At 44.1% G+C, this 22,453-nt stretch overlaps 1 protein-coding gene across 1 annotated transcript; it reads right to left on the bottom strand.

Annotated features, from left to right (window-relative positions):
* Nucleotides 1-12,443: 12,443 nt before the first annotated feature.
* Nucleotides 12,444-21,015, bottom strand: lrrc14b (leucine rich repeat containing 14B). The gene is made up of 2 exons (XM_078427354.1): nt 20,111-21,015; nt 12,444-13,089 (listed from the first exon to the last, which is right to left on the bottom strand). Exons 1-2 carry the CDS (start codon nt 21,013-21,015, stop codon nt 12,444-12,446), a joined length of 1,551 nt encoding a protein of 516 aa, XP_078283480.1.
* Nucleotides 21,016-22,453: the final 1,438 nt, after the last annotated feature.

Below are 22,453 nucleotides of genomic sequence, written 5' to 3'. Positions count from 1 at the left end.
ATTTCTCCATCGTCCAGAAGGAATGTTTGAGTGCCTGGATAGTGTGAAGGGAAGAAGTTTCTTCTTATCCTGTGGGCAGGTAACATAAGGAAGGGAGTAGATGTTGGATGAGTTGAAAAGATGTACAAGGGAAGTGCAGAGGAATTGATCTTAAAGTTAACATTTTAATTTTTGAAACGGTTTATTTAAATTATTGGGGTGGGGCGGGGTAGGTGTTAGAGTATCATATCATATCATCATCATATATATACAGCCGGAAACAGGCCTTTTCGGCCCACCAAGTCCGTGCCGCCCAGCGATCCCCGTATATTAACAATATCCTACACCCACTAGGGACAATTTTTACATTTACCCAGCCAATTAACCTACATACCTGTACGTCTTTGGAGTGTGGGAGGAAACCGAAGATCTCGGAGAAAACCCACGCAGGTCACGGGGAGAACGTACAAACTCCTTACAGCGCAGCACCCGTAGTCAGGATCGAACCTGAGTCTCCGGCGCTGCATTCGCTGTAAAGCAGCAACTCTACCGCTGCGCTACCGTACCATGGTTGTTAATAAATTCTGTCTTAAAACTGTTACAATTTGTTTCGTTGGGTTGTTGTTGTTTAAATTAATTAAATTATTGCATCGTATGGGAGGCGCATTCCCAATCTCGTTGTACCCCTGTACAATGACAATAAAGATATATTGTATGGGTATTGTATTGTATTGTATTGTATGGGTAAACATGTATCCAGAGGGCTGGGCAATTGATCCAGGTAGACAAGTTCAAACTCCAGCACAGCTGCCATGTAATTTAAATGCGAGTAATTAAATAAATCTAGAAGTACAAGCTTATATAAGTAATAGCGACCTGAAATGATCAGATTCCCATCTGGCGCACAAATGTGCTTCAGGGAAGAGAATCTGCTGTCCTATGACTAGGCTAAACGTGGTCCAGGCCTCACCGTCTCCTCCACTGAGGATGTTAAATGCAAAGTTGTTATCAAAATTCACATCAATTAAATGCTAATAGTTCCTAAATATTTCTGAAATGTCATGGACAGTAACATCCAAGTGTATAAAATCATGAGGGGAAAAGATAGGATGAACGCAAGGAGTCTTTTACCCTGAGTAGAGGAATCAAGAACTAGAGGGTATAGGTTTAAGGTGAGAGGGGAAAGATTTGATAGGAACCTAAGGGGCAAATTTTTTCCACACAGAGGGTGGTGGGTATATGGAACAAGCCAGAGCTCAAGGGGCTGGTGGAATCAAGGGGTATGGGGAAAAGGCAGGCACAGGTTACTGATTGGAGATGATCAGCCATGATCTCAATGAATGGTGGTGCTGGCTCGAAGGGCCAAATGGCCTCCTCCTGCACCTATTTTTCTATGTTTCTAAGCTGTCAGATGAGGTAGTCGAGGCAGGTACTATAACAATATTTAAAAGATATGTGGATAGGTACATGGATAAGAAAGGTTTAGAGAGATATGAGAGATATGAGCCAAACAGGGGCATCTTGGTCAGCATGGACAAGTAAGACTGAAGGGCCTGTTTCAGTGCTGTATGACTCAATCCAGACCAGCAGTTTTGGCAATGCACCACACTTTCAGCACTGCCCCGGAGTGGGACATGAACTCATGCCGTTACTCCAAAGTAAGAGAGTTCCGATTCAGACAACAGCATCCTTCAGAGTCACGCCAATGAAGTATCCATCTAATGTTCAGGTGAATGCAAGATAACCTTGGTCCCTTATCATGAGGAGCAGAGGCTCACTTCTCTTAATCTACATCAGTAAACAGAAATCAGTATCAGTATTCTCAATATCACACAGTTTCATTTCAATTTGTTGGTCCTGTTACTGACTATACAGGTGCATAAACATTGCAAAGAATTGTATGTCACTAAACAACAAATTGGAAATGACTGCAAAGATTTGGCAAACAATCCCATTTCTTTTCAGCAAATGTAATGCCAATTTCATTATTAACTCCGTGTTATTCATGCCACAGGATAGAAGCTGCAGTGCACATCACTTTCGGTTTGCACTGCTAAAGCTGACGGCCTTGCAGTCATAGAGTCATAGTCATACAGTTTGGAAACAGGCCCTTTTGTCCAACTTGTCCATGCAAACCGCATCTGCACTAGTCCCACCTCCCTGGATTCTCCTCAGGATTGTATCACTCTTAAACTGTGACCCCTGGTTCTGGACTCCCCCAACATGGGGAACATTTTTTTCCTGCATCAAACCTGTCCAATCCCTTAAGAATTGTATATGATTCTAAAAGATCCCCTCTCATCCTTCTAAATTCCAGTATAAGCCTAGTCAATCCTTTCTTTCATCATATATCAGTCTGCCGTCTTGGGAATTAACCTGGTAAACCTACGCTGCATTCCCTCAAGAGCAAGAAAGGAGACCAAAACTGCACACACTACTCCAGGTGTGGTCTCACCAGGGCAGCATCTTTGGAAAATGTGGGTAGGTGATATTTCGAGGCATGACCGTTCTTCATGCTGATTGTACTGGGGGAGGGTGGAGAAAGCTGGAGAAGAGATGGGGACCAGACTACAGCAATAAAACCTGCTTTGCTGTATATTTCTCCCTACCTGAGCTGTTTACTGAACGATCCCAAGTGACATTGAGTTAGTGTTATGAATTTGGTGAGAGTTTTGATCATTTAAAAAATAAAACATCAAGCAAAGAGCAAATAACGTGACCCATGTTGCCATTTCTGCAGATATGAGGAACTGCAGATGCTGGTTTACAACAAAAAAAAGACATAACGTGCTGGAGTAACTCAGCGGATCAGGCAGCATCTCTGGAGAACGTGGAGCATGGATAGGTGATGTTTTGGGTAGGGACCCTTCTTCAAACGGCAATCTGATTCGGGGACATTTTAGTTGTCTTGACAACTAAAATGGGGCAAAGTAACAAATAATGGACCTTTCAAAATAAAAGAGTAATAATATAACTCAGAATTACTTTGATTTTCACATCACTTCTTATTTCACACAGTTGTTTTTGGAAGCTCATTTTGTTTTTGCCACATGACATTAACAGAACTGTTCGCTGAGCTGCAACTAGTGCACATGATCAGAAAATGTAACTCCCGTAGAGTTCCCCTTCTCAAACAGCAAGGAATTTAAAATCAATTAATGACTGTGCTAACTCCGAGCAGGTCAAGAATCAAACCTACGGCCTACATGTCGGTATGGGTCCAGATCACCATGGAGTTGGCTGGGGAGGAGGTGTCATTCATCTGGCCTTGTTATCCAGTATAGATTAACTACTGGTGTAAGTAGCTCAGCGAGGTGTTGGGCAAATCTGAAACCCAGATGCTTATTGGTGAGACCGCACCTGGAGTATTGTGTGCAGTTTTGGTCTCCTAACCTGAGGAAAGACGTTCTTGCCTTAGAGGGAGTACAGAGAAGGTACACCAGATTGATCCCTGGGATGGCGGGATTTACATATGAGGAAAAACTGGATAGACTGGGCTTGTACTCGCTGGAATTTAGAAGACTGAGGGGGGATCTTATAGAAACATATAAAATTCTTAAAGGGTTGGAGAGGCTAGATGCGGGAAGATTGTTCCCGATGTTGGGGGAGTCCAGAACCAGGGGTCACAGCTTAAGGATAAGGGGGAAGTCTTTTAGGACCGAGATGAGAAAACATTTCTTCACACAGAGAGTGGTGAGTCTGTGGAATTCTCTGCCACAGAAGGTAGTTGAGGCCAGTTCATTGGCTATATTTAAGAGGGAGTTAGATGTGGCCCTTTTTGCTAAAGGGGTCAGGGGGTATGGAGAGAAGTCAGGTACAGGCTACTGAGCTGAATGATCAGCCATGATCATATTGAATGGCGGTGCAGGCTCGAAGGGCCGAATGGCCTACTCCTGCACCTATTTTCTATGTTTCTATGTTTCTATGTTTCTAATAGTTCACTAGTACAGTCATCGTTGCTGGCTTTGATTTGTCCTTTCAATCATTTGTTCTTTGTACCTTTTCATATCTCTAATTAATTTCCCGCTCCCCTGACTCTCAGTCTGAAGAAGGGACTCGACCCAAAACGTCATCTATTCCTTTTCTCCAGAGATGCAGCCTGACCCGTTGATTTACTCCAATTTCTTGTGTCTATTTTGCTTCTAATAGTTGCCATGGTATGGTTCACCCCAAGCTTCTCACAGTCTTTGAATTTGCCACACAGGCAATCAAGGCTAATAATGGTTAATTATTCCCTTATCGTGTATCTATACACTGTAAATAGCTCAATTGTAATCATGTATTGTCTTTCCGCTGACTGGATAGGCACGCAACAAAAGCTTTTCACTGTACCTATCACGGAACACGTGATAATAAAATATAATAAACTAAAGTAAACTAATGTTACTTGGTTCTCCAATTAATGTTAGACTTAAGAGAGACACAAAATGCTGGAGTAACTCAGGCAGCATCCCTGGAGAGAAGGAACGAAGAAGGGTCTCAACCCGAAACGTCTCTCTGGAGATGCTGCCTGTCCCGCTGAGTTGCTCCAGCATTTTGTGTCTCTCTTCAGTTTAAACCAGCATCTGCAGTTCCTTCCTACACATAATATTAGATTTATACTTACAGTACTTCTGGGGTGAATAGCGGGTGGGTAGAAATGAGATATTCTCCCCCCCCCCCAATGAGTCTCAAATTCACATTCAGAACAGAATACGTTGCAGCAATGTTTTAAGCTTTCACATCCAACATCTGCAAAATGCTCCAGTAGAGAGAGCAAACAAATGGAGACAGCCACTGATAAGTTAAGCACCAATCAATGTCATAACTGTCAGCCCACTAGACTGAGAGCAGGCCAATTTCAATTTCATTTTGTATATGATCAGACACAAGAGATTTTCATTCATTTGAATTCAGCGAGAGATTTTAGAGATGAAAGTCATTTCCACTAATCCTTTATACCAGGCAGTGTACTTTCATGAAATCAGTCCTTCTCTGAGAAATATTGACTCTGAATCTATATGTTTGCAACAAATTATTCAGACGCTACGAGGGACCCGTGTGCATGTATTTCTTCAAAAGGTGAAGGTGCTGTGTTTGATTCTGAATGTCAGTATTATAAAGAGAAACCAAAAATATCGGTGGAGAGCAAAAAAAAAGACAATAAGACCATTTACTTAGTGTGAAATGATAAAATGGCGAGGCCCTTTAATGACAGAGTCATGAAATTATATAGGTCCTTCAGTCCACTAATCTTCAAGCACCCATTTACTCTAATACAATTTCATTCTCCCCATATTCCCATCAACTTCACCCAGATTCTACCACTCACCACACAAGAGACAAATTTATAGCAGCCAATTAGCCCACCAACACAGTAGGAGAACATGGTAGGTCCACCTTGATAGCACCAAAGGTCAGGGATGAACCTGGGTCACAGGTGCTGTGAGGCAGCAGTGCTAACTAGCCCTGCCACTGTGCCATCCCCTCCGCCCTTCCCTCTCCCTATTTCCATGCATTGTAACTCTGAAAAAAAACTCTCATCAATAACTCTTTCCATTCCTGACTAAAAAAAGTTGGTTTCTTTTTCCACAGATGCTGCCTGCCCTGCAGAGTATTTGAAGAATGTTCCGTTTTCTTCTTAATTTCCACCATTCCGGGTGTTTTTACTTTGTGCAGCAATGTTTCCACGTGGTGATCGAAGATAAAGGGTCACAAATGCACGAGTATCACCAACAAAGCCATCAGGGGATTCAAGCAAAATGTCTTTACCCTGAGAATGTTCAAAGTAATCTACTGTACATTACATTACTAAAATAAAATATGTGTAGTTGACGGTTCCCATTTGGCCAATATTCCTCTAAACTGTTCCTATCCATGTTGCGCCATCGAGAGCAGTGGGGGACCTGCGTCGCAGAGAGCTACCTGGCGGGGGGGGGGGGCACTGAGAACGAAGGGGGTATCTGTTGGTGGGCCGCATGTGGCCACGTATTGTGGCAGGCCTGGTTCACCGCTGCGAGCAGAAGATAAGACTGTTCGATGAACTTTTTGTAACTTTGTCGGCGCCAGAAGTGTGGCGATTCTTGTCTGCTGCCTAAGTGAGGTCTGCTGTATGCTTTTAACAGGTTGTGTGCAAACTCAAAGCATTTTACTGTACTAGGAACAGGCGACAATAAAGTACCATTGAAGGTATTTATTCACAAAATGCTGGAGTAACTCAGCAGGTCAGGCAGCATCTCAGGAGCAAAGGGATGGGTGACGTTTCGGGTCGAGACCCTCAGACTGATGTCAGGGGGGCGGGACAAAGGAAGGATATAGGTGGAGACAGGAAGATAGAGGGAGATCTGGGAAGTAGGAGGGGAAGAGAGGGACAGAGGAACTATCTTAAGTTGGAGAAGTCGATGTTCATACCATTGGGCTGCAAGCTGCCCAGGCGAAATATGAGGTGCTGTTCCTCCAATTTCCGGTGGGCCTCACTATGACACTGGATGAGGCCCATGACAGAAAGGTCAGACTGGGAATGGGAGGGGGAGTTGAAGTGCTCGGCCACCAGGAGATCAGTTTGGCCAACGCGGACCGAGCGCAGGAGTTGAGCGAAGCGATCGCCGAGCCTGCGCTTGGTTTCGCCGTTGTTCGCCGTTGGTTGCGCTTGATGTTACCTCATATTTCGCCTGGGCAGCTTGCAGCCCAGTGGTATGAACATTGACTTCTCCAACTTTAGATAGTTCCTCTGTCCCTCTCTTCCCCTCCTACTTCCCAGATCTCCCTCTATCTTCCTGTCTCCACCTATATCCTTCCTTTGTCCCGCCCCCCTGACATCAGTCTGAGGAAGGGTCTCGACCCGAAACGTCACCCATTCCTTCGCTCCTGAGATGCTGCCTGACCTGCTGAGTTACTCCAGCATTTTGTGAATAAATACCTTCGATTTGTACCAGCATCTGCAGTTATTTTCTTATAAAGTACCATTGAATCATGGAACCTGTCCAAATGTTTCTTAAATGACATTATTGTATCTGCCTTAACTACCTCCTCTGGCGACTCGTTCCATATACCTACCACCCTCTGCGTGAAAAAGTTGCCCATTGGATTCCGAGTAAATTTTAACCCTTTCACCTTAAACCTATATCCTCTGATTTAGGATTCCCCTACTATGGGTAAAATACTTTGTGCATTCACCCTATCTATTGCTCTCATGATCTTATACACCACCTGTAAGATCACCCCTCATCCTCCTGCACTCCAAGAAATATAGTCCTAGCCGGCTCAACTTTTCCCTCTAGCTCAGCACCTTCAAGTCTTGGTAACATCCTCTCTACAATCTTATAGTAAATCTTATCTACACTTTTTCCATCTAAACAATACCCTTCCTATAGCAGGGTGACCAAAATTGAACACAATACTCCAGATGCACCCTCACCTACATCTTGTATAACTGTAACATAATATTCCAACTTCTATACTCCATTCCCTGATTGGTGAAGGTCAATGGATCACAAGCCTTCTTGACCACTCTATCTATCTATCTGTGGTGCGCAAGTGCAGGTTGCCATGTTTGTAATAGTTTCCCCACTTCGCAAGTAATTCATTTCAGTTGCTTCGTTTTCGAGAACTATTTTGGGATTTGACATGATACAATAAGATTTCTTTGGGGCTTTGACATTTGCATGAATGCAGAAATATGTGGATGAATATCTTACTCCTGAAACTTGCACCATTTGGGTAATTGTGCTTAATACAAGCATATGCTATCAACTTCAGAAGAAAAGAGAAAATGACAAGAGAGGAAGAAAAGGACAAGTTTAAGTCCCTGGATATATTAAAAGTACCAGGCAAACTTGAAGTGAAGAGTGCCTTAATTAGTCCAAGGCATTCTGCTGAACAATGCACTTCCTACTCAGTGATTACCAATGATTTGCCAGTGATTGCAATCCATTCCCAATCAGCATTCCCTTGACTTCCTCTAATAACGGACATGATGCAGTAATGAAGGTTGCTATATTAAGATAGAATTAGTTTGCAATCAGAGGTTATTGTCAAAAATCAAACGTGGGAACATGATGTCAAGAAGAAATGTGTTAGCAGTTAATGAAAGACAATGTGAAATAAAATACCAAATCAGAGGCATTCACAACCAGAGTAGTCAAGGCCCAAACTTACCAGCTGGGATTCGAGCTTGGATTCTGACATGTTTAATTATCCCATTGCACAAGATGATGAAATCTTATTAATTTCAAGCTACGCAAATATAGACTGTGGCATTTCATGTGTGAAAGAGATTCTGTCCGATAGTTAATTAAAGGAAATTTTGCTGTGTGAATTGCAACACACATGCCCTCACCAATCTCCTTTGAAAATGAAAAGGAGAAAAACTTAGCAGAATTCCCGGTATGAATCCATATGGTTGGGGTTTTGTCTCTATAACGGTCATGGAAGAACTCGGATCAAGTTCCGTCAAGCAGGCTTTGTGATTGTGATACAAGTTGTCTCTCCTTCCTGACCTTACCAGCTTTTAGCACCCATTGACATCATTGACCACAACATCTTCCCCCAAATCTCTTCCACAGTCACACGGCTGAATCTGCTGAAGCCAAGGTGCAGAAGGAGAATCGCTGATAATGCTCCCACTTCACATCCATTTGTCCCCAGAATTCTGGCCAATTCCCCTCCTATTTCCCACCTCCAAGCCAATCCCCATTGACTCCGTGCCAAACGCAGCATCAGTTGCACAAAGACAGAGATGATATAGAGTTACACTTCATCGCCCGCTCCGCCAACCACTCCACTGCCTCAGTGCAGTCAGTCTGTTTGCCTGAGATCCAATGGAGGGGGACCAGAAATCTGTTCCAACTAAACCTTGGCACATTATAAGCCATCATCTCCTTTACCTTCACAAACCCCATTCCCCAACCAATAATTCAATTCATTGCCATGGCTACTAACTGAAATTCAATGAGATAATCAGTAATCTCAGTTTGACATGAACGTAGGGGACTCAGTAATGACATGGGATAAAGATTTTTTTTTTTTTTAATATAATTTTTTATTGGAGATAGGTACATAACCTGTTTACATCTTTACAGTCATACATTTTTAAATTGATAATATTGTCAATTATTATTATATTGTCTCCAATACCTTTTGCCCCTTTTTAAACAAGATAGAACTAAAGAAATAGATGAAGTAAAGAAAGAAAAGAGAGAGAAGAAAAATAAAAACAAAAACAAATTTTTACAAAAAACAACAAAAAAAAAAAAATAAGGAAAAAGTTAGTTAAAGAAGAATGGAAACATTTATTAAAATAACAAAAACTTCATTCGAGATATATTCGTACATTTCAAAGTATAGCATTTCATCCATTCTTTAGTCCGAGTGCTAGTCAGGTTCCTGTGCTGAACTATTCTGACCCTTTAAGTAATCAATAAAAGGAGACCATGTTCCAATGAATAATTCCTGTTTGTCCAACAGGGAAAATCTGATTCTTTCCACGTTTAAGGTCTCCGTCATTTCTATAATCCACATTTTGATTGTGGGGGCCGTAGTGGGGGATAAAGATTTGAGACTCAGGTCCATGCTGTCACCAATATCAGCTACTCCCACCTCCAAAGCGTCTCAAAGCATCAGGGCGGCACGGTAGCGCAGTGGTAGAGTTGCTGCTTTACAGCGAATGCAGCGCCGGAGACTCAGGTTCGATCCTGACTACGGGTGCTGCACTGTAAGGAGTTTGTACGTTCTCCCCGTGACCTGCATGGGTTTTCTCCGAGATCTTCGGTTTCCTCCCACACTCCAAAGACGTACAGGTATGTAGGTTAATTGGCTGGGTAAATGTAAAAATTGTCCCTAGTGGGTGTAGGATAGTGTTAATGTACGGGGATCGCTGGGCGGCACGGACTTGGAGGGCCGAAAAGGCCTGTTTCCGGCTATATATATATGATATGATATGATATGATAATATTCACCCCTAAGTTCTTTCTTTGCTGGTAAAAGCCTCAAGCTTGCAATTACAAGTCTCTAGTCTTAGCCATTCATACACATTGATGGGTAGCCTCTTCACGTTCACACTTGATAAACTTGAGGTCTTAAAATTCTGTTGCCCATGTGCTAATTGCACCCAGATCTATTAACTCTCAACTCCTATTCTTGCTGGTTTATTTTAGCTCCTGGAGAAGCAATGCCTTATCCTAACTCTGAAGCTCAGCCTGCCTTTGGATATCCCGTCCCTCAAATACTCCCTCCTCCTTCAAACTCCTGTCCTCTTCTCTTTTGAATCTGTCCATATTTGTCCATCTGCCTCTTCCTTTTAATTCACTGCCCTCTCTCACTCCCCTCTGATCTCCAATACTTTACTTTCCTCCTATGTTTCAACCCATCCTCTCTCCATCAATAATTTGCCTCTCCTCCAAGCAATCTCTCCTCAGCGTTCAATTCCCCCTCTTCTGCTTCAGAAATTCCCATCTACCATTTCGAATGATCTCTTCTCCCTCTAAATGACGATAAATTCCCTGCGGCAATCTGTTTTCCTTCAAATTTTCATCCTTCCCTTCTGAACAGTTCCCTTTACCCTCTGATCACCACATCTTGTTGCCTCTCTCCACCCTGACGTCCTCATGACCTTCATTCTTTTGGTTCATTCATTCCATTCAGCTGTCCTCTCTCTCTTTCTGAACACCTTCCGCCTATCCATGTTCTCCAGGGATGCTGCCTGACCCGCTGAGTTACTCCACCATTTTGTGATTATCTTTCATATAAACCAGCATCTGCAGTTCCTTGGAATGAGTTTCGTTTGGAGATACAATGCGGAAACAGGCCCTTCGGCCCAGTGAACCCCGCACACTAAAAACTATCCTACACACACTAAGGACAATTTACATTTATACCAAGCCGATTAACCTACAAACCTGTACCTCTTTGGAGCGTGGGAGGAAACCAAAGATCTTGGAGAAAACCCACATGGTCACAGTGAGATTGTACAAGCTTCGCAGAGACTGTTGGGATCGAACCCATGTCTATGGCGCTGTAAGACAGCAACTCTACCACTGCGCCACCATGCTGCCCGATACATCATTTACATCCTTCAAACTCTACCCAGACAGCACCTGAGCGCTCAGGCTGGCAGTTGTGTCTCTGTGTTGTTCACGATCTCAGCCTACATGACTGGCTATAGGGAAAACAATTCCTTACGTGTGCTGAATGAAAAAAAAAACATATTTTGCCATCATTTATCTCTATAATCAGAAAGGAAGAAAAGCAATGATCTTTAAAAGTAACACGTGAAAACCATGGAAAACAGCAGCAAGGTTTTTAATAACTTGTGTATTTGATACAAAGATTGACGAGATACACATTTTCTATGGCGTTCTGTTCACACAGTGTTGAGTTAAGTTAAATGAGTTTAGTTTATTGTCACGTGTACTGATGTACAGTGAAAAGGTTTTGTTGCCTGCTAACCAATCAGTGGAAAGACTATACATGATTGGTAAAAATGTAAAAATTGTCCCTAGTGGGTGTAGGATAGTGTTAATGTACGGGGATCGCTGGGCGGCACGGACTTGGAGGGCCGAAAAGGCCTGTTTCCGGCTGTATATATATGATATGATATGATATGATGATATGATAAAGGTTTGACTGATTTATTCTTTCATTAGTGAATGAGAAACCACCCAAGAAGGTAGTGACTGCTATCTTTACTTCTGTGGTTTTCAGTTTCAGTGCTGCAAGTGAGGGGCCAGAGTAGAGAGAAGATTGTTGGTCATACTGGGAACCCTGCTCTGCTTTTATATTTGCAGCATTTTTTTTTTCCCTGTTCAAAAATATATCCATACCTTTCTGGGAGTAATCACTACAAGTACGTTCAACAGCATTTCAGCCACTGTACTTCAGTTTTTAACTTGTTTTATAAAAGAAAAAAATCTCTTCTCCCATCGGTTAAAAAATGACAACAACAAAAATATTTTACTCTCTCCGCACCTCTTTTGTATTATAAGACAATAACTGCAGATGCTGGTGCAAATCGAAGGTATTTATTCACAAAATGCTGGAGTAACTCAGCAGGTCAGGCAGCATCTCAGGAGAGAAGGAATGGGTGACGTTTCGGGTCGAGACCCTTCTTCAGACTGATGTCAGGGGGCCGGGACAAAGGAAGGATATAGGTGGAGACAGGAAGATAGAGGGAGATCTGGGAAGGGGAGGGGAAGAGAGGGACAGAGGAACTATCTAAAGTGGGAGAAGTCGATGTTCATACCACTGGGCTGCAAGCTGCCCAGGCGAAATATGAGGTGCTGTTCCTCCAATTTCCGGTGGGCCTCACTATGGCACTGGAGGAGGCCCATGACAGAAAGGGCAGACTGGGAGTGGGAGGGGGAGTTGAAGTGCTCGGCCACCGGGAGACCAGTTTGGCCAACGCGGACCGAGCGCAGGTGTTGAGCGAAGCGATCGCCGGGCCTGCGCTTGGTTGACATCTGGAGCAGCGGATGCTCCACTCTTTTGTATTAATCCGCTTCATTCAAAGCAGCTAAAATGTTGGAAATGGCATCTTTGAATGACTGAAGCATTACCACACCAATTTCATTGCTAGTTTCTTGAATGTTGGCATCAACACTTCCAAAGATTGGCGTTGACACGACAATATCACTTCGGCCGGCCTCCAACAGTATCGCCATCCACTCCTGATTTATCTCCTCGAACCTCTCCCGGTCATAATTCACCAGGTTCTCATCCGTGAGCGGGTAAGTGTAGGATGCGGGATAGCAGTCCCGGGGGACTGGAATCTCGACTTTGCAAAGCGCAGGGAGCTCTGTGAACACTTCGAACATGCGACGTAGGCATCCTGACGTGAGGGGGTTCCCCAGGAACCTGAACTCCGTTAGCCTTTTACAGGGCTCCACCGCCAGCATCAACAGGTTGATGTGCTCGTCACCGATGTTACACTCCTCCAGGGTCAGGCTCCTGAGAGTGCCGGATGCTCGGGTCAGCAGCTTGAAGAAGGTCGAAGGGAAAAGGTCAGCGACGTTGTGGCCACTCAGGTCCAGCTCTTCCAGGTGTTCAGCATGCAAGCTGTTGGCCAGGTAAGCCATGTCTGCGTGGTTTAGACAGCAACTGGAGACATCCAGGACCTGCAGAGGAGTTTTTAAAGGACTGAGGAGACATAAAGTTAAAAGAATTGCAACATGTTTTTTTAAATACCCATCGACATTTTTGATGCACGTTCCACTATTTCAAGACGTCCCTCGGTGCTTCACCGGTGCTTCAAGGGGTCTCAGTTTAAGGATAAGGGGGGAAGTCTTTTAGGGCCGAGATGAGAACGTTTTTTTTCACACAGAGAGTGGTGAATCTGTGGAATTCTCTGCCACAGAAGGTAGTTGACGCCAGTTCATTGGCTATATTTAAGAGGGAGTTAGATGTGGCCCTTGTGGCTAAAGGGATCAGGGGGTATGGAGAGAAGGCAGGTACAGGATACTGAGTTGGATGATCAGCCATGATCATATTGAATGGCGGTGCAGGCTCGAAGGGCCGAATGGCCTACTCCTGCAGCTATTTTCTATGTTTCTATGTTTCACTGCCAGTAAAATATCGTTGGGGTGCTGCAAAGCGCAAAGTGGTGGAGTAACTCAGTGGTTCAGGCAGCATCTGTGGAGGGAATGGATAGGCAATCTTTCGGGTGGGGGCCCTTCTTCAGACTGATTGAATCAGTCAGAACCATGATTGAATCGGTCTAAAGAAGGGTTCCAACCCGAAACGTTGCCTATCCACATCCTCCGCAGATGCTGCCTGACCCGTTGAGTTATCCGAGCACTTTGTTATATTCAAGATGTCAGCATCTGCAGTTCCTTATGTCACCACCATTGAAGTGGAAATACCATTGCAATCATTTTGACACAACAAGATCTGTCAGTATGATAAATGGTCAGTCAATCTATTATTTTCAGTGACGTTGTTGCAAGATAAATATTTATCAGAACAGAAAGAACACCCACTCTTTCTTGAAGTAGCGTTAAACAATTTATTAATATATAACTGAGAATCAGATGAGACTTCAGCTTACAACCCAGTGGTATGAATATTGATTTCTCCAAATCCAAGTAACCGTTGCTTTCTCTCTTTCTCCAACCATCCCTACCCTAGTTCTCTGACTGGTTCTACTATCCTCCTGATTAAATATCACTCATTGTATGCCACGTTGTCACCTTCCCCTCAGCTAACAATGAACCATCCTACATTTTCTTATCATCATCTGCTTTGATCTGTCATTTTCATACCTTACCCTTCTATATCTCTTGACTCCCTCTCCCCTGACTCTCTGTCTGAAGAAGGATCTTGACCCGAGACATCGCCCATTACTCCAGCATTTTGGGTCTATCTTCAATTTAACATGCATTCCTGAGGATACTGCATGGATGAAACATGCAGATATTTGCTGTGATCTCAAAATGCCTGTCTCATCCTTGTAGCTCTTTCATTGGCTTCACATCAGAGTCTGCTTGGTTATTCCCTTATGAAAGACCTTGAACAGTTTCACCATGTTACTACCATGTTTTTGTTGCTGCTCTTCCCCATTAATTTCAACCCCAGTGCTGACTGCTGGAGAGAACGGTCAGAACAAAAGATGTTAAAGACTGGAGCGACTAGGCTTGTATATACTGGAATTTAGAAGGATGAGAGGAGATCTTATCGAAACGTATAAGATTATTAAGGGGTTGGACACGTTAGAGGCAGGAAACATGTTCCCAATGTTGGGGGAGTTCAGAACCAGGGGCCACAGTTTAAGAATAAGGGGTAGGCCATTTAGAACTGAGATGAGGAAAAACTTTTTCAGTCAGAGAGTTGTGAATCTGTGGAATTCTCTGCCTCAGAAGGCAGTGGAGGCCAATTCTCTGAATGCATTCAAGAGAGAGCTAAATAAAGCTCTTAAGGATAGCGGAGTCAGGGGGTATGGGGAGAAGGCAGGAACGGGATACTGATTGAGAATGATCAGCCATAATCACATTGAATGGCGGTGCTAGCTCGAAGGGCCGAATGGCCTACTCCTGCCCCTATTGTCTATTGTCTATTGTCTAATTTTTTAACATGCATAATTCTTTATGCATGTTAGCGCCCTTGATAATATGGTGTACTGCTTTAAACCTCTAACAACTTATCTTTTTTTTTTGTATTTATTTATTTTTATCTTTAACTATGATTATTTTACATCATTTGTATGTTTATGTTTATTTATTTACTTATTTTCCTTGCATAACTTAAGTTGTATACCCTCTGAGTGGTATTGTGGGTGGGGGGATATCTATCAGTTCAAATGTGTTCATGCATTGAATTGTTAAAGCTGTATTAACAAAAAATCAGAAATAAACTTTGTTCAAAAGAACAGAAAAAAAGATGTCTAATTAAGAGAGGTCTTCATAGACAAATGCAATGCCAAGGGCTTCTCACCTGACTCAGTCTGGAAGTCAAATGTAAAGCTAATAACTGTTAATCAGCTGTCTTGATGCCCCGACAGCCCCCAGAACCAGTGTCCGTGATTGTGTCTCGCATGAGTGGTCAGCTGTGGACCTGCCTCTGCATAATGATACCTGATTTACAATGCAGGGAATCCAGAGAATGGGTGACTGAGGAACTATGATGCTTTTCGCTAAATGTCAGTGAGATTATATCAACGGGTCGAAACTTGTGGTGCTACATGGTAGGTGCATGGTATCGTCATTGTGCAGCACACAATCTTGTTCCTCAATTGCGGACTTCCCATTGCCTGATTAACACTGCACGCTGCAGAGCAAGCAACTGGTCGTGCATGTTCTGGGTTCAAGGATGATCGTAGGTTTATATGTTCTTCCAGCAGAATTAGGCCATTCGGTCCATCAAATCTACTCCTCCATTCAATTGTGGATGATCTATCTTTCCCTCTCAACTCCATTCTCCTGCCTTCTCCCCATAACCCCTGATACCCGTACCAATCAAGAATCTGTCAAGATCCGCCTGAAAAATATCGATTGACTTGGCCTCCTTATAGCCGTCTGTGGCAATGAATTCCACAGATTCGCCACCCTCTGCCGAAAGAAATTCCTCCTCATCTCCTTTTTAAACGTACATCCTTTCATTCTGAGGCTATGGCCTCTGGTCCTAGACTCTCTCACCAGTGGGAATATCCTCTCAACATTCACTCCATCCAGGCCTGATCCAGGAAGTGACCCAGGAATGGCTGTGCTCTGGTCCAAGGTGCCTTTTCAATCATGTAGCTGAAATAAACTGGCTTATGCTTTCAAATGTTATTCCTTTTTGTCTGAATGTCGTTCACTTGCTTCCTACCACATGTGACGCATCCTACACCATAAGGCTGACCAAAGTGGAGGAGGAGAGATTGCGATCAAAGCCATGCATAGAGGCCCTAGGTAAGAGGAGGAAGGAGCAGAGCACTGCACAGAGTATCCTCTCACCTGTCGCGTCAGCCACCTGCAGCCCTGCCCATGAAAGGGCGCACAGTTCCCATGTGGGTCTCATTAGCCACCTCCGAACCCGCAAACGCGGAGTAGAAGCAAGGTCGATCCCAAGGGACTGCCCAAGAAGAAGGTGTCAGGGGTATCTTAAGATAGAGCTCTTAAGGATAGCGGAGTCAGGGGGTACGGGGAGAAGGCAGGAACGGGGTACTGATTGAGAATGATCAGCCATGATCACATTGAATGGCGGTACTGGCTTGAATGGCCTCCTCCTGCACCTATTGTCTATTGTCTATTGTATCTAGGTGATAAATAAAATAGATCCTTTGGCAGGAAGGACCTGCAGATGCTGGTTTAAATCGAAGATAAACACAAAATGTTGGAGTAAACTCAGCGGGACAGGCAGCGTCTCTGGAGAGAAGGAATGGGTGACGTTTCGGTCCTAGAGCCGAAACTGTCCTAGAGCACAGTCCCAGTGCTGCCTGTCCCACTGAGTTTACACCAGCATGTTGTGTCTATCTTAGATCCTTTGGCAGAAGACTTTTAAATAAGAATTACAGAATGGAAACAGGCCTTACGGCCCAACCTGCCCACACCGGCCAACATGTCACCGGCCAACTAATCCTACCCTGCCTTCGTTTGGTCCATATCCCTCCAAACCTGTCCTATCCATGTACCTGTCTAACTGTTTCTTAAACATTGGGACAGTCCCTGCCTCAACTACTTCCTCTGGTGGCTCATTCCATGCACCCACCACCCTTGGTGTGAAAAAGTTACCCTTTAGATTCCTATTAATCTGCTCAAAATGTAACTGAAAATTGGACCTCTCCAGGGCATCACAAGGGAACAATGCCTCAATTTCTTAAGACATTGGACTTTTTTCTTTGTAAACAATGTCAAAGTATGGCGATTGTGCATTTGTGGGTTGCGCAGAAGAATTTCACTGTACTGCGCAGTCGTGACAATAACGAACTATTGACCAAGTGCTAATGGGAGCATGAGCATAGAGGAATAGTATTTTAAAGGAAATATATAAACCAAATATAAACAGAATATACTGTTTCAAGTAAGAATTGACATCTTTGATTGCCTCTTGACTGAAGAAGTTTTAGGAATCCATGAATGGCAGTTCTCAATTTGGCCAAGGGCTTGCTGAAGTTTGACTAAGAGCAGAGGAGTCAGAAGATATAATAAAATGTGGAGCCTAATATTACCCTCGGCCAGGAATTAAGAATTGTCTTTTGAAATTGACGACTAGTTTGGAGTGAATGATTAGGTGATGCTTCAACTACAGAGATCTTCTGTAATGTCTAAAATTATCTCCATAGATCAATGTCACAGAGGACTGGAACCAAGATCAAATGTGGAGACAGAACTTATACTTATATGGTGAGAAGCCTTTATGTTCTAGCGAATCATAGTCAAAGCATTTTGAAGTGCTGTCAGTGCTGTAAGCCTGGAGGTTCAGCATCCTGTGATAGTCATTAGATGATCCTATTTGAGTTTGGCTAAGGATCTGGAGGAGACTCACTGTGATGGATGTTTCTTTTTGTTTTGTGTTTTGTGTTGGTTGAGGTTGCGTAATTTGCTTATTTTATTGCTCGACTGTTGGACTATGGGTGACGAAATCTCGTCCAAAAGACCTGTTTTTTTGGATGACAAATAAAGGTAACTCTGATTCTGAATTCTGATAAATATTCGATAGGATCCTCTGAAGAAGTCAAAATCTGTCCCTTTCCCCCACAGATGTTGCCTGACCCGTTGAGTTCCTCCAGCACTTTGCGTTTTGCTCACAACTCTACCATCTGCAGTGTCTTGTGTCTCCTTGAGAGAATCTTTCTTGTTTCGTGTAAGGATTCCTGCTTCCAGGCCTTTCTTAGCGATGGAACATAGAACAATCGCACAGGAATGGGCCCTTCGGCCCAAAATTATTTGTGCCGGACATGATGTCAAGTTAAACCAATCTCGTCTGCCCGTCTCCATATCCCTCTGTTCCCCGTACTTCCATGTGCCTAACCAAAAGCCTACTCCATGCCACAGTTGTATCTGCCTCCACCACCACCCATGGCAATGCGTTCCAGACCCACCTCAATCTCTGTGTGAAAACCTCGGTATCTTTTAGAACTATCCATTTCGTTCAAAAGGTGGTGCCTTTGACAGTGCACCACTTCCTCAGAAACTCACCGGCGGCACATTGGCGCAGCGGTAAAGTTATTGCCTTACAGCGCCAGGCACCCAGATTCCATCCTGACTACAGGTGCTGTCTGCACTGTACGTTCTCTCTGCGACCATGTGGATTTTCTCCAGGTGCTCTGGTTTCCTCGCACACTCCAAAGACGTACAGGTTTGTAGGTTAATTGGCTTTGGTAAAATTGTAAATTGGCCCGAGTGTGTAGGATAGTGCTAGTGTACGGGGATCGCTGGTCGGCGCGGACTCGGTGGGCCGAAGGAGCTGTTTCCGCGCTGTATCCCTGAAGTCTAAAGCTTCAGTCTGAACTACAGCCTAAGCCACTGGACTGATGTTGGAAAAGACAACCCACAGACAGATACATGTGTCATATGACCATTCAACCATGGAACCTCACTGTTTTAGAGTCGGAAATTCTGTCCGAATCCTAGTCCATAGCATTAAAGTGGCAGAAGGGCATAATTCAGGTGGCACAGTGCCGCAGCTGGTCGAGCTGCTACCTCAGTGCCAGAGACCCAGGTTCGATCCTGACCTCGGGTACTGTCTGTGTTGAGTTTGCACGTTCTCCCTGTGACCATGTGGATTTCCATTGGGTGCTCTGGTTTCCTCCCACATCCCAAATATGTGCAGGTTTGTAGATTAATTGGACTCTGCAAATGGCCCCTAGTGTGGATGAGAAAGTAAGCAAACACAGAACATGTGTGAACATGGTCGACATGTTTCTCTAAGCTGCTGTGTCTCAAAACTAAACTAAAGCTAGACTAATTACAACATTACACGAACAGACAACTGCCAAGCTTACATGACAGATGAATTTATTGCAATAATAGGTAAAAGGATTGCTAGGATTGTTAGGGAAAAAAAGACACAGACAATTCAAAACCAAAGACAGTAAGGGAAATAATGCCCAGAAATGTTCTCTGCAGCCTCCTCAAATGTTCAAAGTGATCACAGAACATGAAAAGGCACAGAAAGTCATTCCATCATTGACCCCTTTCTGTCTCATTTTCATAACTTCTAGGAGCAGAATTAGGCCATTCGGCCCATCAAGTCTACTCCACCATTCAATCGTGGCTGATTTAGATTCATCGAGTCGAATAGCACAGAAACAGGCCCATCAGCCCAGCTTCGCCATGCCAACCATATCTCCATGCAGAGTAATCCCATGAGTATCATTCATTGATGTTTTCCTAATAGCTTTGCAAATGATTCGATCTCCAGCACCCATCTTATTCCTGAAGTCACTAATTGATTCTGTTCTTTCCACCACTTTACAGGCAGTGAACATTATATCAGAAATGATCTCCACATAAAGTTCATATCTTATAGGAGCAGAATTAGGCCATTCAACTCTACTCCACCATTCAATCAGGGCTAATCTATCGAAAATAAAGCATTTCCAATTATATTCCCATTATACCTTTTACCCAACCGTTTTAAATCTGTGCCCCACGGTCCTTGAACTAAATCAGCTTCACCCTATTCACTCCATCGAAACTAGTGGGTAGCTTGTGCCTCAAATTTAATGGTCATGCAGGCCTACCTGAGTATCTTGCGTATTCGTCCAGTTAGAATGGAAAAAGCCAGGCTCAGTTCTGTAAGAAATTTCATCCCACTTAACATTTCGCCGATTCTCACCAACATAAGTTCATCCTCTTGTGTGATTCTACGCACATCAAAGGTTCTTGTCGGGAGTGTCAGCGATCTGAGCTGCGGGAATGCAACTTGGGTCAAGAGGTATTCAAAATGGTCCATTTCCAGGCGGATGTTGTGGACTAATTCCAACTTCTGCAGTGTCTCAGGCCTGACGAGATTGATGATGTAGAAGAGGCTCCTCAAGGGCAAACTGTCGGCCCTGAACTCCACGCAGTGGATCTTCAGTGGGCACTGCTTCTTCAACAGCAAGGCCTCAACCACTGTTTCATAGTTCCGCTGTGTCACAAACAGGCTCAGCAAAACCTCAACCGAAATGTCTGACACCAAATCTCTGAGCTCACATGCCTCCACCTCGACCAGCAGGTCAAAGCAGGTCCTTGCCATCAACTCTGTTCTTCCCCACCTCCCTAAGGTTTTGCCACACCTGCAGGGCTGGGAGTCCCCGTCTACAAGGCCCGTCAGGTCGAACACTTTCAGCCTCTTTAGATATGTCTCCGAAGTGTGCAGCACGTAGCTCTTCAGCCCCGACACGCACGCTTGCAGGCAGAGCAGGCATGTCCTGCCGCAGAGATCTTCCTCGCAGTCCGGGGTCTTCCCCAGGAGTTTTCTGATGCTGAATTCTGCCAACGGCCACCTTTCCACTAAGTCGTGAATGACCGTGGCCTGCTCCAGCAGGTAGCTGGCTTTGAAGAGCAGTGGGTACAGGTTGTGCGCCACACAGGCGATACCTCTCTGCGCGATCTGGGCGTTGGATACCAGGGCTTGGGCACACATGAACCGCAAGGTCTTCATTCTCCCTCGGTTCTGTTGGGCTTGCAGCTTCCTGTGTTCACGCCCCTGTGACGCGTGACTTTGAGTGACCCAGGATCTCACTCACAGTCGGTGTGATGTATTTTTAGCGGCGGCTCTCCAGTGTCAGCTGCTCTCTCCTGAACAGGAGACATCGCACCCGTGTGTTCGAGCCAACGACTATTTTAAAAGCAAATAGCATGGCAGGCCAAGGTCGAGACTGCATTTGCCTGGGAACTGTGTCCCTGAGATCTAAATGATCTAATATATACGATACGATTGAACTTTATTGATCCCAGGAGGGAAATTCATCTGCCAACACAACACAACATAACATAAAAACACAAAATACATGAAACATGAACTTAAAGTGACGAGTGGAAAGGATTGGGGATTTGCAAAGATGGGGGAGGGGGGGGGGGGAGGAGTCAGTCTCAGTCTACCCCATGACAGAAGGGGGAGGAGCTGTACTGTTTGATAGCCACAGGGAAGAAGGATCTCCTGTGGCGTTCGTCAGAGAGTCAAGGAGTTATACAGTGTGGAAACAGGCCCTTCAGTCCCTATCCTCCAGAGATTCTGCTTGACCCGCTGAGTTACTTTGACCCTCTACACTTCAACAGTAAGCTAGTTGTTGGAACAAGCCACAGTGATTCATGAATTAGTAGAAAAGCACTGACTCCAGATTCCAGCATCTGCAGTTGCTTGGGTCTCCATTCTACCGATAATCTTCCTTAACAGGAGCACCACAGATTTTTCCATCTATTGTTTATTCATAGACATCAACAGGTTGCATTAGAGCTGGTAAGAAAATACATGGAACAAAAACAGCAACTTGCATTTCAACTGCACTCTTAACATGGTGTCATTTGTACAAGAACATTGGCGACAATTGTATAAGACATTGGTGAGGCCACATTTGGGGGGTACTGTATTCAGTTTTGATCAGTCTGCTATAGGCTGGAAATTAAGCTGGAAAGAGAGCAGTGAAGATTTACGAGGACGTTGCCAGGACTTAAGAGGCTGAACTATAGGGAGAGTTTGAACTATAGGCTAAGACTACATTCCTTGAAGCACAGGAGGATAAGGGGCGATGGTTAGGATGAATGTACGGAGTCTTTTACCCCTGGTAGCGGAATCAAAAACCAGAGGTCTTAAGTTTAAGTTGAGAGGGACAAGATTTAATAGAAACCCGAGTGATAACGCATATATGGAACAAGCTGCCAGCTGACGTACAGCACTTTGGTCAACGTGGGTTGTTTTTAAATGTGCTATACAAATATAATTGACTTGACTTGACTTGACATGTGATAAAAAGTAGTCCATCCAAGATTCTTGCAACAGGTACATGGATAGGAAAGGTTTAGCGGGATATAGGCCAAAGACAGGCAAATGGATGGGGCATCTTGGTTGGCATGGATAAGCTGGACTGACAGGGATGAAT

Source organism: Rhinoraja longicauda, chromosome 2 (assembly GCF_053455715.1).
Source record: "Rhinoraja longicauda isolate Sanriku21f chromosome 2, sRhiLon1.1, whole genome shotgun sequence".
Classification (NCBI taxonomy): domain Eukaryota; kingdom Metazoa; phylum Chordata; class Chondrichthyes; order Rajiformes; family Arhynchobatidae; genus Rhinoraja; species Rhinoraja longicauda.
Note: the sequence above shows the minus strand (reverse complement) of the source record. Positions and strands in the feature narration are given on the sequence as shown.